The following is an 18303-nucleotide window of genomic DNA, read 5'->3' as shown; positions in this document are numbered from 1 at the left end:
TGCTTGTTCCCTCTGACTGGGTGAAACATTGGGGATTCTCTTTAAGATTAGAGGTGGAAGGGAAAACAATGTTATATAACCTCTGGAAATAATCCTCTGTATCCAAGTATCTTTTGTTATGTCAAGTCAGGCTCTCTGGTGTAGGGATAAATGACCCCCAATTGCCACCAGAGGGGGACAAATGGGCCACTTTTCCACAGTGTTGGTAGAGTATGACAAAGAATCTCTGGACTCCTGGTTTTGCGGGCCACCTCTGGCCCATGGGCGGCATCAATCATTGGAATTCCCACCTTAGCTTCTATGAAAATTTCCTCCACGTTTGTCATGGTAAGGACCCTGGGATTACTTGAACTACATCTTCTGACCACCTTATTGCTTCCTAGAAAAGTATCTCTGAGGGGTCAAAACACATGCACCCATGGCAGACAGGGTCTTTCCATACTTCTCATTCCTAGATAATGTGTCCTTTAATGTGGGGCCAAATAAAGACGTGCCATCAAAAGGAGCATTGCTGAACAAAGATTTGAAGGTTTGTGCAAAATCAGGTAAGCACATCCAGGCATGTCTCCTGATGGAAATGCCTGAATCCTCTGCCCTTGAGGTTCTTTCAGCTACATTTGAAATGAGCCTCATGAATTTAAAATAAATTGCAGGGTAGCCAGCTGAGAAGCCATACATGATTGGACCTCTGCAGACACAGATCCTAATAAGGTATTTGATAGTTCCTTAATCGAATCCCTCTGCAACCTAGTAAAGTGTGCCAAATAATGCAGTGACCTTAATGTGAAGGTCACTGAGGCATACACACACTTCACAAATCTGTCCTTTGCCCTAGACTCCCTGTTAAGGAAATGAGCAGTGGAACTGTCCTCGGCAAGTTCCTTCTTGGTAGTGCCACCATGACCTTGGCATCAACAGTACTCCTTTAGCCCAAAACTCCTTCCCTAAAGGTGGTTTCATAATCTTATCCAGACACCTGTTTATGAATTTAACCGTGTCGGGTTTCTTCCGCACCCACTGAGAGGTTAACTCAAGGAGCTCATCAGAGTAACCGGAGGTAGATGTGCCAGTACTAAAAACTCCAGGAATACCGACTCCTTGGATGAAGTGTTGCTGGATATCCAACCACCTCTTGGTTTTAGGATCTCCAGGATGTCTCCAAATTATACATCTTCAGGAGGTGAATGTGGGGACACTTCACCTTCATCGAAGTCCATATCCTCCATGAGCTAGTCTTCTGGGGAGTCCAAGTGCTTCCTCTTACACTTTTTCTTCCTAGGGACCTCCTCAGTGACATGCTCCTGGGAGGTTTCAGAAGAAACTGACATACCCTGCTGGGAAGCCTGTGGGTCTTGGACTGGCTGTCCCTGTGGTAAAGAGTGATGAGGCTATGAATGCAGAGATATCAAGGTAGAAGGCTGAAGATCCAAGGGGTTGGATCCATCTCTTCTGCCTGGGCAGATAAAACCCTCTTCACAACATCAAAGGCAGACCACTACAGTGAAAGAGAAGACCTCAGATGCAAAAGGACAAGGTTTTCGACTGTTGTTCTCCTCCACTCCCAAGGCAGTCTCCCCAAGGTGTAAGCTAGAGCCAGGCTATCCATTGCCTAGGCTCTGAAGTACAGGGACAGCTTGGAGAACTTCAGAGTCAACTCCAACACCTAAGATCTGACAGGGAATCTTCGGCTCTGTGAGCCCTCCAAGTTCCACTGAACCAGAGCACTCAGAGTAAGCTTTGTATCCAAAGACATTGTTATCCTTGGATCCAAGCCAGATGGAGCTAGACTGCTCAGATTCAAGGACGTTGAAACAGATGAAGGAATCAGATGAGGAAGTTGTAGTGGGGGTGTGGTAGAAGAATGTACCTCCTGAGCCGAAGGGGAGGAGCTGGTAAGACACCTATCTGACTCTGCTCTGAGAGGATCTTCCACACCACTCTTTCCATGTCTTCTTCCGTCAAACTTCTGGAAGAATGAGTGGATACAATAGATGGGGACCTGGGTCTGTGATGCTCCCATCAGTTGAGGAAGAATGAAAATGGACAACACAGATGGAACGTTATGGTAAGTACATAACTTCTTTCTTGATAGATAAGCCAAGTAGTGCACAATACTGAAGGAAGAGTATATAGAAGGCTTCAAATTACTGTGTAGATACAGAGAGAAGATGTCCACTCACATACTTTAAAATAAGTTTTATCTTATTTGCCCTGTAATTAAAATTAATATGTCTGAAGGAATTATTTTATGCTGCCATTAAAAGGTAACAGTTTTATGTTAATTTACTGAGACATGAAAGAGTCCCATGTTTTACAAAAACATGTCATTAAAATCAAACACATAGGCTGAAAGATGCCTGCTTTACTGCTTAACAAGAGACATTTAACAAGGTTCTAACTCACTGAGTACACCTGTTTAAACTAAAATTCTACAACCACTCTTTTCATAAATGCATGTGTTTGAGTGCATTGATTTTCTGGCCAGTTGTAACTCAACAAGTTATAATGTAAGCCTGAAAGATGAGTATTATGTATATATATATATATATATATATATATATATATATATATATATATATATATATATATATATGTATATATATACACCTGTGTGGTTACTGTTGTCACCTCACAGCAAGAGGTTCTCTGGTTCGATTCTCTGCTGGATGCCTTCTGTGCGGAGTCTACATGTCCTTCCTGTGGTCGCGAAGGTTTCCCCCTGGTGCTCCAGTTTCCTTTCACATTCCAAAGACAGGCAGTAGATGGATTAGGCACTCTAAATTGGGTGTAGGTGTGAGTGAGTGGGATGGATGAACTATCACAGTAGGGCTAGCCACCCAGCAGCATAACAGCATAAAGAGATGATTGTCACTGTTAAAGTGGCACCCCATGTGCAAAACGGGAAAAAGAGGTAGAGGATAGATGGATGTATATATATGTATATATATATATATATATATATATATATATATATATATATATATATATATATATATATATATATATATTTATGTGGGTCTAGGACTCTTAACACAAATGCACTTTTTACCAAATCGCGAATGGGCTTTTACTGAAGCAGCATTTTTGCGTAAGTATGCCTGTTGTGCCGGTCGTACTACTGTGTGGATAAGGGAAAGTTCCCTTTTCCCCACTGTAGTGCAATCTCGGAGTGAGAATATTAAAGTAGGGAGGGTGGGGGGTACAGCCCCTCACATGGGGGAGGGTGCAGGGGGGCTTGCCCCCTGTGTAAAAGTAGATTTCATTTTTTTTTAACACACTTTAGCGAAAGTGCTTTTTCGGTGAAAGCACTTTCGTTAAAGTGTGTTAGGTGATAGTGAATTCGTCCTAGATCCATATCTAAATATATATATATATATATATATATATATATATATATATATATATATGTGTGTGTGTGTGTGTTTGTGTGTGTGTGTATATGTGTATATGTGTATATATATATATATATCTACACACACACACACACACACACATTCACACACACACACACACACACACACACACACACACACACACACACACAGACATATTTTATTTTAGCATAATTTACATGCCTCAACTTTTTAATTATTGGCCTTTAAAGCCCATGCTGTGCAAAAAGTATGTGGAGTATTTGATAACAGAATCCTCCCTCTTATAACTACAGTTGTGTGATGCCTAAATAAAATGACCTAACTGTTTCTGATAATAGGAGTTATTGTAATCACACTAGACCTAAGCTGCACAACTTACATGGTCAACAGTACAACTAATGATAACATAACAATGGTGAGTGATTATGTCCTTTTATGATGACTACAGATGTACAGACCAAAACTGTCTCCTAAAGATTATTAATGTCTTATGTATAGGTATATGTTGTTGTGGTTGCTTGTGTAGCTTTATTTTTAGAGACTTTGAAATACTTAGGTACCACATAATGTCTGGAAATATGTGGCCTATGTAAGCAGTATTACTTTAAGCAGTATTACTTTATGCTTCAAGTGACCCATCCATGGAGAGTGGAACTGGTAATCTAGAAGTATTGCATATGCTGAAAATATTTACAGAATATTTAATAAAATATTGTCATAGAAAAAAAAACTGCTGCTTTGTCAGAATTTTTTAGGAGAAGAGCTGGGCTAAAGCAATGCATGTGTAGAAGACATTGCCTTTATCTATCTTGCCTTGAAAACAGCAACTGAATCAGTTTTGAATGTTTAACAATTTTAAAAAAGGCATTCCACTTTAAAAAGTGGACAGCTGAGCAAACAAGACTTAGTTCATTAAACTTTATTGATTATGGTGGAAAGTACTCAATTATCAGCTTTTGTCATGATACATGCTGCTACTTGTGTGATACATAAATAATGAATACTGTTCCCAGATATCTCTGATAATAGTGTTCCCTCAAAGATGTGGACTGTTTAAGCACTATTAATTAAAATTAATCACTCAGTGAAGTACAGCTGTCTTTCTTCTGAAATTGTTTTAATGCAGTATTATTCACAAACATAAGGGCTTGGCAGTTGTGTTTAGTTTCTTGCATTAGGATATAATCTTCTTTTTCTCCTTGTGGTCCACTCCCACATATGCTTAGATAAACCAAACAAAAACGTTTTCATTAAGGACATTGTCAGCAGCTACCTGTAACTTCAAGTTGTAAGTAACACTTTTCCTTGCTTTGGCAGACCCAATACTGTAGCTTATCAGAATAAACCACAATGACATATACAAACAATATAAAAAGAAAAATCTAGCAAAGTTAGACTTTGCACTGTGTGATTCCTTATACCTCTTGTATCATTGGCAACATGGGATATATGCAATTTATGCTTTAAGGATATCCGGGTAATAAAGGGTAATTTGCGTATATCTCATGTTGCCTCTGAAAGTCTATCTTTTTGTTTTTTAACCAATTGTTTTTTCTGTGTGACCTTTTTACTCATTGTTTTAGTATATACTAGACAATATAGAAAATAAAGTAACAAAGTCTCAGCTGACATTCTTCCTGTTTTGCTGCAACTTAACCTATGGCTTTGAACTGTTTTTCTTTTTTTTTTCATCATATTTCAGCAACAACATCAGACACTGAAATGACAGCACTCTGTTTATTGGAATATTTATCACACAGTACTAAAGATCAAATAGACACCTTTACTTTAAACTGTTGTAGAGAATCTTTAATCCCATCAGGAACAAAGTTGAAGTATTCACTGGAGTTTCATTAGTTTACATTATGCAGTATAACTGCTGATGTTAAGTTGTCTATCTCGCCTTCATTCTTGCTGGATGGGTTCGGAGCCGACCTCGGCTCCGACTCGGCCACTCTAAAAGCTCGAGAGTTGGTTCCACCGGCTCGAGGCTCCCCTTATATCCCACAATGCTAGGCGAGAGTTACCTCAGATCTCGTTTGCCGCTACAGCTTCGAGGTTGGTTGCTTCTACCGGTTCCTGGTGAGTGTTAGCTTTTTCTTCAAAAAGTTACTCTTTTTTCCCCTTTTTAACTTAAATTCTTCCTAGATTAGTGTAGATCATAGAACTTTATCCCCGACCCTAATTTTTTCCCGTTTCTTTACTAAAGAACCGTTGGTTCTTCCTTTGGGCCTTTGGCCTTCCCTTCCCTAGGGAGTGTTTGTGTAGTTTACTTTAATTTTTTGTACTTAATTTTTAGTATTTCTACTAAAATTATTATTATTTTTTGCTGACAGGGTATAACTTGTGTGTTTGGGTGTGTGTTTGTGTACACCTGTCAGTTAGGGAAATGTCAAAAGAAGCAAAGGTCTCCGGATTCAAGAAGTGTGATGCGTGCTGTCAGAAAATGTCTCTGACAGACGCTCACACTTCTTGTGTCTATTGTCTGGGGCCTTTGCACCTGCAGGACTCCTGTGCTGTGTGCCATGGCTTCAGCCCCAGGGTCCTGCAGGAAAGAAAAAAGTTGATTCTGAGAGGCTTGTTGAAGCCAGAGGATTCCCTGTCAGTTTCAACAGGAAGCCCTCTAAGGCATCGAGGTCTTGGCTCCGGCTTCTGAGCCGAGACCTCAGGTTGTTCAACCTTTGCCTTTATCGGCTCGGCTGGAGCCGATAAGTCTCAGTCCACAGTTTCTGTGGCTTCTCGCTCCGCCGGAGCCGAGGTTATCGAGGTACCCGTGTCGGCTCCGACAAGACCTTCGGAGCCGACAACTAGAAAGAGGTCTAGGTCACCTTCTCTTGGCTCCGTTCATTCGGCTCCAGGATCTCCCCTGCTGTCTGAACGGAGCCAAAGGTCTCATTCCTCTAGGTCATCGAGGCTGTCCGATCATGACCTTCAGAGAGTGGTGAGTCGACTACTTAAGTCCGAGGCACTAGCCCAGATGCTTCAGAGCCCGACTCATCAGTCGGTGCCTGCCCCGGTCCATCAACTCTTTCCTCCTTCGACTCTTTTGAGTTCGGAGCCGGGTCATGTCGGAACCGAGACTGTGATTACTTCGGAGCCGAGACAATTGTCTTCGGCTCCGTCGTCGGCTCCGTTTTCTTCTTTGGAGGAATCTCGGCGCCGGACTTCCCTCGTCAGCTCCGAGGGGGTGAGTGGCATCGGACCCTTGTCCGACCCCCATCTCCCTCTCGGTGCTTCGGCGCTGGTGAGTTCGGCTCCGACATCGACCTCGGAGCCATCACTGTCGGTGCCGAGGGGGGTTCTTAGCTCCTCGGAGCGGGGACCTCTGGCTCTGCCTGACAGGGGTGCATTCGAGGTCATGCGGAGTGTGTTAGAGCCTGGCTCTACTCCACAGTCGGCTCCGTCAGCCCCTCCCTCTATGCTGCCTCAGGGTAAGTCGACTCACTCCCTCATCCCGGACCGCAGAGAGCCAGCTCCTCAGGAGCCCCTGTGGGATTTCATCCTCTTCCGAGGCCTCTCCTGATTTGGCAGAAGAGCCCCCTCGGAAGAGGAAGTGCAAGAGGAAGCACATTGACTCACCTGAGTCTATCACGTCGGACACAGATCTGGATGATTCTGAGGGTTTCCCCCGTTCCCCTTCTGAAGATGTCTCATTTGCAGACATTCTGGAGATCCTGAAACAGAGGGGAAATTGGCCAGCCCTCAACCCTTCGGAGGACGAATCTGTGTATCTTGAGGCGTTTGGCTCTCGTCCTTCCACCTCCTGGGTGTCCCCCCTTCGACCCCCTCATGCAGGTGGTTGCTAAGAAGGCATGGACGGCTCCTGATTCAGTGGACCCCACTCCCAGGAGACCCTCTAAATTCATCACAGCTCCATCAGACAAGCAATTTTTAACAAAAGGAGTTTCTGTGGATGCTATGGTGGTAGCTGCTGCCACAAAGAAGGAACTGGCTGATCCTTCAGTGCCTGTCCATCCACCTAACAAGGAATCTAGGTCCATGGATAGGTACGGGAAGCGGATGTTCTCCTCAGCGACATTTACCATGCGTTCGCTGAATTACCTGTGCCATTTCACTCGTCTTCAAAGGGACTTGATCAAGGAAGCGAGTGAAATGTTAAAGGATCCTACAGCTGCGGGTTTCCAAGATAAAATGAACACGCAGCTGGCTACCCTTAATTCCATATCTAACTCCTCCATGCGCCTTCTCTCTTATGCGGCCAATGGAGCGAGCAGAGCCGCAGGGACAGGTGTAGCCTTACGTAGGCACGCCTGGATGCGGCTATGCAATTTTGCGGACCCTTTCAAGACGTCTTTCACGAACTCCCCTTTTGATGGATCATCTCTCTTTGGTCCTCAAGTGAAAGAAACCCTGACTAGGTGCGAGACTGATGGCAAGACCCTTTCTGCCGTCGGAGTCCATTTTTCGACTCCTTCTAGGCCTTACCCCAAAGGCCAGAAGGGTGGGAAGATGTGGTTCCGTAAACAATCTCAAGGGACTTCGCCTGACGCACAGAGTCGTTTTCCTACCAGAGGCAGAGGTGGGAATAACAATGGTAGACGTCGCCCTAGGGGCAGGGGGGGTCCGCAGAACCAGGGCAATCGGGAAGCCTTTCCTGACAAGCCCTTTCAGCATCCCTGAGGTGTTGCCTGACTGCCCATCTTCGGAGGCAGTCGGGGGAAGATTGTCACTGTACCCAGAAGCCTGGCTATCCCTGACTCAAGACAAATAGGTACGGTCCATCATTTCCGAAGGCTATTCTATCCCCTTTCTTCGTTTTCCAAATCAGTCAAAAAAATCCCTTCTAGATGTTCCACCCGCTCAAAGGGATTTAGCAGTTTTGGAAATTTCAAAACTGCTTGCAAAAAGAGCAATTCAGTCAGTGCCAGCAGACCAACAAGGATCCGGAATCTACTCAAGGTTCTTTTTAGTTCCAAAGAAAACAGGGGACTGGAGACCGATTTTGGATCTCAGTGTCTTGAACAAATCAGTCAAGAAAACAAGATTTCGGATGGTCACGCTGCAATCCATTCTTCCCCTTTTGGGCAAAGGAAACTGGATGTGCTCTATAGACCTTCGGGATGCGTACTATCACATAAAAATGAACAGACGCTCCAGAAGATTCCTCCGCTTCAGGCTGGGAACCAGTCATTTTCAGTTCTGGGCCCTGCCCTTTGGTCTCACCACTGCCCCCCGGGTGTTTACCAAATGCATGGCAGTGGTAGCTTCTCACCTGAGACGACAAGGATTCCAGGTGTTTCCATATTTGGACGACTGGCTTCTCACAGCTCCCACCAAGCATCTCCTTCTGATGGCCAGAGATTATACTTTTCGCGTTTGTCAAAAACTGGGTATTTCAATAAATTGCGAAAAGTCTGTTTTGTCGCCTTGTCGTACTATTACCTACATAGGCGCAAATTTAGATACTATAAACATGTCTGCAAGGCTAACGAACCAAAGGATATCAGACATTCACAAATTGGTGTCACTTCTTCTCAACAACAACAGAGTCAAAGCCAGGTTAGTTCTAAAGGTGTTGGGAATCATGGCAGCGGCCATACCTCTCCTTCCATTGGCCAGATACCACATGCGGATCCTTCAGTGGATGCTTTTTACCCAATGGTCATACCAGGAACTTCCAATGTCTCACACCATTATGATCACGCAAGCGTGCAAAAGCATCTCATGTGGTGGATGTCTTCCCCCCAGCTCCTGTCGGGAAGACCATTTGTTCCACCTCCTCCGGTTGCTACTCTGACAACGGATGCCTCCCTGATCGGGTGGGGGGGGCATTATCAGGGCAGGACAGTCCAGGGCACATGGCAACCAAATGAATGCCACTTGCACATAAATGTTCTGGAGATGAGAGCAGTGCTTTTAGCGTTGCAAGCCCTTCAAGACTCTCTTCCCTTGGGAACGATTGCAATCCAGACAGACAATATGTCTGTAGTGTGGTACATCAACAAACAAGGCGGAACCAGATCATACCCCTGTGTCGAGAAGCACTCAGACTGTGGCAATGGGCGATTTCTTCTCAGCGTTTTCTGATAGCAACGCACATCCCGGAAGTCCAATCACATTGCGGACAAGTTGAGCAGAGCTATACTCATGCCTCACGAGTGGTCTCTGAAAGACTCTGTAGTGAGAGAAATCTTTCTCAAGTGGGGTCAGCCTTGCTGCGATCTTTTGCTACTCCCCAAAACAGCAAGTGCAGAGAATATTTCACTCTATTCCCTTTACCAGGCCAACCCAGCAGGGACGCTCTAGTCCAAGTTTGGCCCGGGACTTCTGTATGCATTTCCTCCTTTCCCACTGATCTCTCAAGTAATACAGAAAGCTATCGCTCAGAAGGCCTCATTGAGCCTCATTGCTCCTTACTGGCCTCGACAAGTGTGGTTCCCCTTTCTACATCGATTTCTTTTAGAGCGACCGTGGAATCTGGACCTAGTTCCAGATCTTTTGATCCACCAGTCGTGTCAGTTTCATCGCCCTCCCTCTCTGAACCTCACTGCTTGGTTCCTCCAGTTCCAACCGTAGCCAGGCTTCCTCAATTATCTCACTCTGTTAGAGATATATTGATAGCTTCCCATAAATCTTCCACTCGAAAGATTTATTTGAGTAAGTGGAAACGCTTCTCATATTGGGCACAAGGAAAGGACATAGATCCTTTCACTGCTTCCATCCAACTAGTCCTTGATTTTCTAGCTGAACTCTTCCATGCAGGTTCATCTCCATCTACTCTTAAGGTTCAATTGGCAGCTATTTCTAATTTCCATGTGGGCATTTCTGAATCTGCCCTAATGTCCCACAAACTTTGCAAAGCCTTTTTGAAAGGAGTTTTTCTTCTCAGACCTCCTATAAGAAATCCTCCTTCTCCTTGGGACCTAAATTTAGTTCTTGCTTCTTTGATTCTTTCCCCTTTCGAACCTGCAGCTTCATGTTCCTTGAAATTATTATCATGGAAAACTCTCTTTCTGGTGGCTATCACATCAGCTAGAAGAATTTCAGAACTTCAAGCACTCAGTTGTCGTTCTCCTTATCTTGTGTTCCATAAGGACAGAGTTTCCTTACGAACTAACCCGTCCTTTTTGCCTAAGGTGGTTTCAACATCAAATATAAATCAAACCATTGACCTTCCTGTCTTTTTCCCAGAGTATTCAAATAGGTCTGAACAAAAATTACACTGCCTGGATGTTCATCGTCAATTAAGGTACTACTTGGATAGGACGAAACAATTCAGAAAATCTGATCAACTGTTTGTCTCCTATGGAAAGCAGAAAGGGACTTTCAGTTTCAAAGGTATCATTATCCAGATGGCTAACATCTTTGATTTCCCTGGTATATGAAATTAGACAACAAAATTGCCTAATAAACCTAAAGCCCATTCCACCAGAGCTTTGGCTACTTCTTTAGCCTTCCAAGACAGACTGCCTATTGACACCATTTGTGCAGCGGCTACTTGGGCTACTCCTCACACTTTTATTTCTCATTATAAGTTGGATTTAGCTTCTAGGCATAGAGCTAATTTTGGTTCCACTGTTCTCAGGAGTCTGTTCCGTTAGGCCACCCGGGACAAGGTGCTAGGGACGCGGTCCCATCCAGCAAGAATGAAGGCGAGATAGACAACTTAACATATAGAAGTTATGTTCTTACCATAACGTTCCATGTTAGTTGTCTTCTTCTCGCCTTCTTCTTGCGTCCCACCCTCCTTCCCCCTGGCCCGAACAGACCTAGAGGAGTTGTGATCGTGACCTCTCTTTCTACCACCTCTTTCTTAGTCATATGCTATTATGCATATTTCTTGGTTCAGGATGTAGGTCACCCTTTTTCTTCCTGTTGTTAGAGGTGGATTCTGTTTTTACAGTTATACTGTTATTGTTATAAGCTGGGGTTAGCTTAGAAACGAGATCTGAGGTAACTCTCGCCTAGCATTGTGGGATATAAGGGGAGCCTCGAGCCGGTGGAACCAACTCTCGAGCTTTTAGAGTGGCCGAGTCGGAGCCGAGGTCGGCTCCGAACCCATCCAGCAAGAAGAAGGCGAGAAGAAGACAACTAACATGGAACGTTATGGTAAGAACATAACTTCTATTTTTTACCTGAAATTAAAATAAAGTATAATAGCAGTTTTCCATGGCAAAGGTGTGTGAGTTATATTGGAATTTGCTAACACCTATGCAAAGTGCCTGGTCATGTAGGCTTCTCTATCATTAGTAGACCTTGCTGAGCAAACAATAATGCCTCACAGGGTGGGTGCTATTGGGGAAATAATGAACTACCCATGGGTGTTTCACGGCCGGACTTTGGTGAACATTACTGTGCTTTTATAATAGGCTATCTGTAAAATGGTTTCATGACTGTTTGTTTTTTATTAAATTTGTGAATATTTTTGACCTAAAATAATTAAATGATTCAGATTTGCTGTAGCAAATGTAATTCTGTTGGAGGAAGTATTTTACATCCAAAATATACATAATGTAATATTTAACATCCACCCCCAACACATAGACACACCCTTGGCATGCATAGAATCACACACACACACACACACACACACACACACACACACACACACACAAAATGTTCCCAACAATTGCAACAACTTTGTTGAATGAATGAAGGAGTTTCACTGTGACCAATTGAATGAAAAACAATTCATACCGTGCAATATCCTTGATTTTGCATCAGTTTTTTTTGCTCTGTCCCTAAAGAATATTTGATTTCTGATAAATTAATGAGAATTAGAGTCAGTCAATAAAATCAGATATTTATAAATTCATACTTATTGACAATGGGTATTGATAGTCTTTTGCTGTATTTCCTTTTTAAGTGAATTAGGGTCACATTTAAAAAAATGTCACTGAGTTTAGGGCTTCTCACAAATTATTGTTGAATTCATACAGAATTCTGAGCAAAGAAGTTGAAAGGTATGCACATTCTCTGCCTATCTTTTTTTCATAGCCACGTACTACGTTTACCTTTTTCTCTCTTTCACAAACACATACACAAACACACACATACATAGTTGCCCTACTTTTCCCCCTACCTTGCTAAATATGGCTTTTTAAGCAACCCTTAGTGAGGGGGAAATAAAATTGTAAGTCATACTAACTGCTGCTGTAATTATTTTGCTTTTCTTTTACTTTATTTTAATTTCATGCTTGCTAAACAGCATAGCTGTGTTTAACAAGAGGAGAAACAATAGTGGCCTTTTATCTTTTTCCGACTGTGTTTCCTTGCAGTGTAATATGCTGCCATGAAACACCAGACTTGATTTTTTTTTTTTTTTTACCTGGCATTATAAACACATTAATAACATATGTATATATATATATATATATATATATATATATATGTATATATATATATATATATATATATATATATATATATATATAGGCCTTCAAAACACCGAAAGACCAGAACATTGAAAGTGTTTTGAAGGAGACCAAAACAACAAAACTGCAGAACACTGAAAAGCACGAAATTCAAAATCCCGGTGTTAGCGCTTTTGACGTTCTGCTGTGGGTGAGTATGCATGTGTATGTGTATTTGTGAGGGGTAGTGCTGTGTGTAAGTGTGTGTTGTGACTGTGGTGTATGTGTGTGTGAGGGACTGTAGTGTGTGGATGTGAGTTTGCCTTGTGAGTCTGTTTCTGTGATCTCAGAATTAGAATATTAAAGTAGGGGGGTTTAGGGGGTGCAGCCCCCTGCCTATTTTTAGTGTAGGGTGGTGTGGTTGGAAGTTTGGGGCAGTTGTGTATGAATTTGTGTATGTTTTTTGTGTGTGTTATACTTGCATGGTTTTCGGTGTTGTGGGGTTTCATTATTTTGGTCTCGGTGCTTTGGTCTTCTGTGTTGTGAGGTTTTGTTGTTCTGAAGTAGACCCATATATATATATATATATATATATATATATATATATATATATATAGAGAGAGAGAGAGAGAGAGAACTGGTAATGCTGTCTTCTGATCATCTGATAAATTTTATTATTCATTTTGATGGTCATTTATTCTATTTGGGTAAGGGTAGATTTTATATCTAGGACTTGATTAAACCAAGGAAAGTTATTTTTTCTGAAGCTTTAGTGTTTATTGTGTGTATTTAGTATGCATAGCTTCATTTTATTTTTTAGTTTTTCTTAATGGGGCTTAGGTGTTATTGAACAAACGTAGGGATTTTGAGTCATTGCAAGATGTACAATGCTGCATGAAGGATGGTGAAGAATGTCTATATCTTGTGCCATCTGCTGTTATGTATTTAAGACATATACATTTATAAGGCGAAAGAGATTATTAGCAAGAGATAGGCGCACAATCACAACACATATCTGTATTGCACAGACATGTGTATGTAAATGTATACACTTTTTTCTTTGCTGGCTGCCATTTGTTCTGTTTTGTCTACTTTCATTCTAGGACAAAGACTGTTAAATAGCACAATTATTGATTTTTGTTTTTCGGCATTGATCTCACTCATGGCTTTTAGTAATCATCTTATCCATTGTATTTGAGGTATGTATTTAGATTTTCCTGTCAGCAGAGTATTTTTGATATCCTGATAATTTCCATTGGAATGTTCAAGTCCCTTTTGCTAGCGAGATCCCTAATTTTCAGCTTCACTCCCCATCACCTTAACCATTATAATATACTACTGCCCATACCACTATTGGCAGGAAAGAGGTGCTGCTACAGTTTTATTTTTGTAATTTACATAACTCTTAGGCTAGATTGCAATTTTACTGATACCAGGACATATCACATAGAATAAAGTCTTTACTTGGCCATTTCTTTACATGGTAGTAGTTCTTTTATTTCTCACTCACAATAATTCTGCTTGCTCTGCTTAAGTAGAAGCTGGCAGCTGCAGTTTTCATTTGTTCTAAATGTCTTCTGTTCCTTTTTTGAGAGCACTGTTACTGAGGTTTAGTTGTTTTGTCACATTTCTGTATCATTGCTTAATTACATTAGTGAATTTATGCTCTTCAATTTATAAAGAGCCCTTGTTTACTGGTAATCAACATTAACAGTATATCTTGTCATTCTCATTTGCAGTAACACTTTCGTGGTTCTTTCATAAAAAGAGACCTGAAAATGAGAGGGCTATAGCTTTATAGTGAAGGAAATTATTCCCTGGGTACAGTTTTATCAGTAATCAAAAATACCCTTAGACGTGCCACTTAACAGAATGAACCTAAAACATGATTGGGTAGAATCAGTGCTCAGAAAGATGCTGCCATAACAATTGTCCGCTGCTAATCATTTTGAAGGAGGATTTATTATTATATGACACTGATGTACCACAGTGCAAACAAAGTAGTGCTGTGACTGGTGCAAAATATTTGGAATGTGTATTTGATGGTCTACAGTAAAGTGGCCTTTTATTCATGAAGGGAGTCGTATAGGAGTGTGCAGAAGACTTGGCATGCAGGGTAATCTGAACTTAAGAAAAAAGTTGTAGTGATATATAAGGATAGTGATGGGTTTCATAAAATAATTTTCATTTTTTTTTTTACTTTAACTGCTTCTGTGAAGACCACCATTATTTGTTGCAAAGAGCTCATGTAATTTTTCTCTCTATAAGCTAAACATCAACTTAGTTTTGTAATAGTTATTCTTTGTGGTGTTTTGTTTTTGTGTTGACAAGCAAAGATTTTTTTGTTTCAGTCTTTTAATTTTAATTGCAGTCAGATGGCAGTGCCCTTTTACAGCATGACGCTCAAATGTTCCAAGTGTGGAGTAGTTTCAGCAACTGATGTGTCGGCTACAGCTACCAGTAATGCCATGTTAGTTATCCTTATTTAAAAGTATTTTCATTTACTTTTTATGTTTTAATTTTTTTGTTCATGTCATTTTCATAGCATTAGGAGAACTAGCCTTACAGGCTGAGACAACCAAGGTATACTTATTCCCCCAGAATGAATTGCTCTAGTGCCGTCTAACATTTAACTTTATTTCCTTCCATAGAATGTTTTTTTTTAATATATACATATATAGCTTGCAATACAAAAACATGAGTAATAAAATAGACTGAATAATAATTATTCTTCTGACAATGTTATATCCCAAAACATACTGCCAGGGATGTCCCATCTATTGCACCACATTTGTGTAAACATAAATCATCATATTGTATATGGATGCTGTTCTTCTGGACAGGTGCCAGACCAGTGCAGAGAAAATATTTTGTTCTTGATAATTTATTCTCTTAAGAGTTTCTTAATTAAAAAAAAATGCCTTGGTCATACTCTTCCACCACTTTTTTCTTACTGCTTCATTGTTCAGTGAATTACGAAATATATTAGTGCTGTACATTAAGTGCATAGCTTCTCGTGCTGTTTTGACCTGTTTAAGCAACTGTGTTTTATTGCTTTTTCCAGGGACCAAGCAGTAAAGTAACAAATTAAGTAGCTGTCTCTGTATAATCCTTTTACTGATAAAGACACTGTGCTGCACATGGATCATGATGAAGATTAGTCATCTTGATTTCTGTATGATCCTTTTTCAGACACTGTCAATGACAGTCACAAAAGTTGTCATCTAGGAGTCGGTTAACTCTTCTGGTATAGGGCAAACAAAAAAGTGTTTTAAAGAGTACATTTATTCTGTTGGTAAAGTGGCACATGTCCTGAGTCAGTGAGAATGGCGGTCAAGTAAGTGGCCATGGTGACAAGATTGGGCCAACTGTGTTTACACTAAACTGTATCACACGTGATTAAGAGTGACACTATTATTTTAATGGTAAAGCATATTAATCTCTTCTAGGATGACTTACACAAAGACACTGGAACACATACCTGATGCATTACCTTTTATAGGACTAGCATACTTTGTAATTACTCAAACTTTTGAGCTAGCACAAGATATTTCTCAGGAGCTATTAAGTGGCTGATGTTAGCTACAGTGGCACTGTATTATTAGTGTAGGTCATTGTAGTAGCTTTTTTAAATAACAGACAGTTTATTTTTTTATAGTCATATTCTACCAGATTCCTGCTTACTTTTTGTATGTACCTGTTACGGAGCCTACTTTGGCCTTAACTGCTGTCATGGCTAGTAACAGCCTCACTGCTTTTTGTATCTGCTTTCTAGAGTGAATCAAAATGCAACATTGAAATAAATCTCAACAAAGTGAATTTCCTTGTGATTTAAATTCATAATTGTGCAGCATTTTAGCTTACCATCACATGGTCTGCCTTTATTACTCCTTTGTACAATGTATTGTACTTACTGAAAAGTTTGACTAACCTAGTTACATTTTCAAGACACAGAGTGCCAGTTACTTCATAACATATGTAAACATCACTTATATGCCACACACACTGTGAGAAGGGGTATCTAATAAACCTTTATAGTGGAATCACAGATTGGGATTGAAAAATAGTTGCATTCAGTACATATATGCAGTATTCTACTAGAAGAAACAAATGCTGATTCAGTGATGCAACCAAAAACTTAACTCTTTTCTTTCAACAAGAGTGTAGACATCAAGAAAGCAGAGATGCTGTGTATCCTTAAAGAATATGCCTATATTTACAGTAGACTTTCCTATACTCCTGAAATGAGTATATTTGTTAATGTTTCTAAAGTCCAATTTTTGAAATTCTGGTATGGATGCATATTTAAAACTAAATTAACAAGGTGGCATCTATAAGTTGACTTGATTTTCTAAGCATGTATAGTATAGTGGTTAGTATGGGATGTAGAAAGCTGGAGTTATTAAGGAGTATTTGCAAAGAAGTATGAAAAATGTGGTATATTTTCCATGTTTACATTAATAGTGCAAAAAGTGAGTGTGGCTTTAAAACATGGTGGGTAATGTGAAGACATTCAGAGATTTAAATGCTTTTTAGTAATGTATTCATAATGGTTAGCTGTAAGTTCCTAACTGCATTCATTTCATAAAATATGTGTGAACTACATATTAAAATATGCCTTCTTGTACAAAACATGAAGGCACACAATGTTGCCAATGATAGCTGCCATCTAACATAAATGGTTTTGTAGATTAATATTGTTTTGAAATATTGTTGAAATATGTGCATAACTTGCATAGCTTCTGCACTATCCCAAAACAACAGTATGATACCCCCACTCATTATATATCATTGAAAAACTACTGAATAGGTGAACAATGCTTCCCCTGGTATCTTGAATGCATCTTGCACTCTTACAGAGATCCAACCCGATGTTTGACCATAACACTAGTAATTTTTGGCAAATGCAGTTCCATTTTTCTTTCATAAATCTGCAATACAAAATCACAACTTACAAGCATACCTTTATTACTAGCGCCATTGTGTCGTCCATTGTCTGCCAAAGAGCTTTCCTTTTTTAACTCACATTATTTATCAGATAATACAGATCTGATGAGGTGTGCATTCAGTACAGGATTGTGGAGAAAAGTTCTTAGGAAGTAAGGGTTTTTATTAAGTCCCTGGTGCTCAAGATTGAATGAATTGAAAATAGAGATACTGGAGGTTAAAAGGATTTCTGAAATTCCATTAGCAAATAGGAAAGATAATGGTACAGTTATTTATAACTATGCATATTCACCAATAAAAGTTCACCCAAGTATAATAAATATCAAAGGAATTTTAATATTTTTTTCAATAACTACTTCACCAGCATTGGATATTTGCTAACTGATATTAGAACTCTTAAAAGTGACATAGATCTTGATGGAGAATGCACATATCTATACATGAAGAGATATTACTAAAGCTCTTTCTAGAGTTAAAAATTCATGCTCTGTGTACCCTGACAAAATTCCTGCAGCCCTGACTAATGAATTACCTGAAGATTTAGTTCATTCTGTTGCAGTTCTTTATTGGAATATTCAAGGAGGGGTATGTTCTTGAAGATTAGATTAGATCTTTGTAGCCCCTATATTTAAAGACAGCAATAAGCAGGATATTGCAGACTGCAGACA

The 18303-nt window shown here is 40.4% G+C and overlaps 1 protein-coding gene across 9 annotated transcripts in view; it reads left to right on the top strand.

Annotated features, from left to right (window-relative positions):
* Positions 1 to 18303, top strand: part of ADGRB1 (adhesion G protein-coupled receptor B1) — a 4264735-nt gene that overhangs the window by 3921933 nt on the left and 324499 nt on the right. For 8 of the 9 annotated variants that reach the window (XM_044067288.1, XM_044067286.1, XM_044067290.1 and 5 more), the window contains one exon: positions 15060 to 15158. The exons of the other annotated variant lie outside the window; for it this stretch is intronic. In XM_044067288.1, coding sequence (XP_043923223.1) covers positions 15060 to 15158 — 99 coding nt within the window. The remainder of the gene's footprint in view (positions 1 to 15059; positions 15159 to 18303) is intronic. 9 annotated transcript variants of the gene reach the window in all.

Source organism: Protopterus annectens, chromosome 3.part1 (genome assembly GCF_019279795.1).
Source record: "Protopterus annectens isolate FY-2018-M chromosome 3.part1, PAN1.0, whole genome shotgun sequence".
Lineage (NCBI taxonomy): Eukaryota > Metazoa > Chordata > Ceratodontiformes > Protopteridae > Protopterus > Protopterus annectens.
Note: the sequence above shows the minus strand (reverse complement) of the source record. Positions and strands in the feature narration are given on the sequence as shown.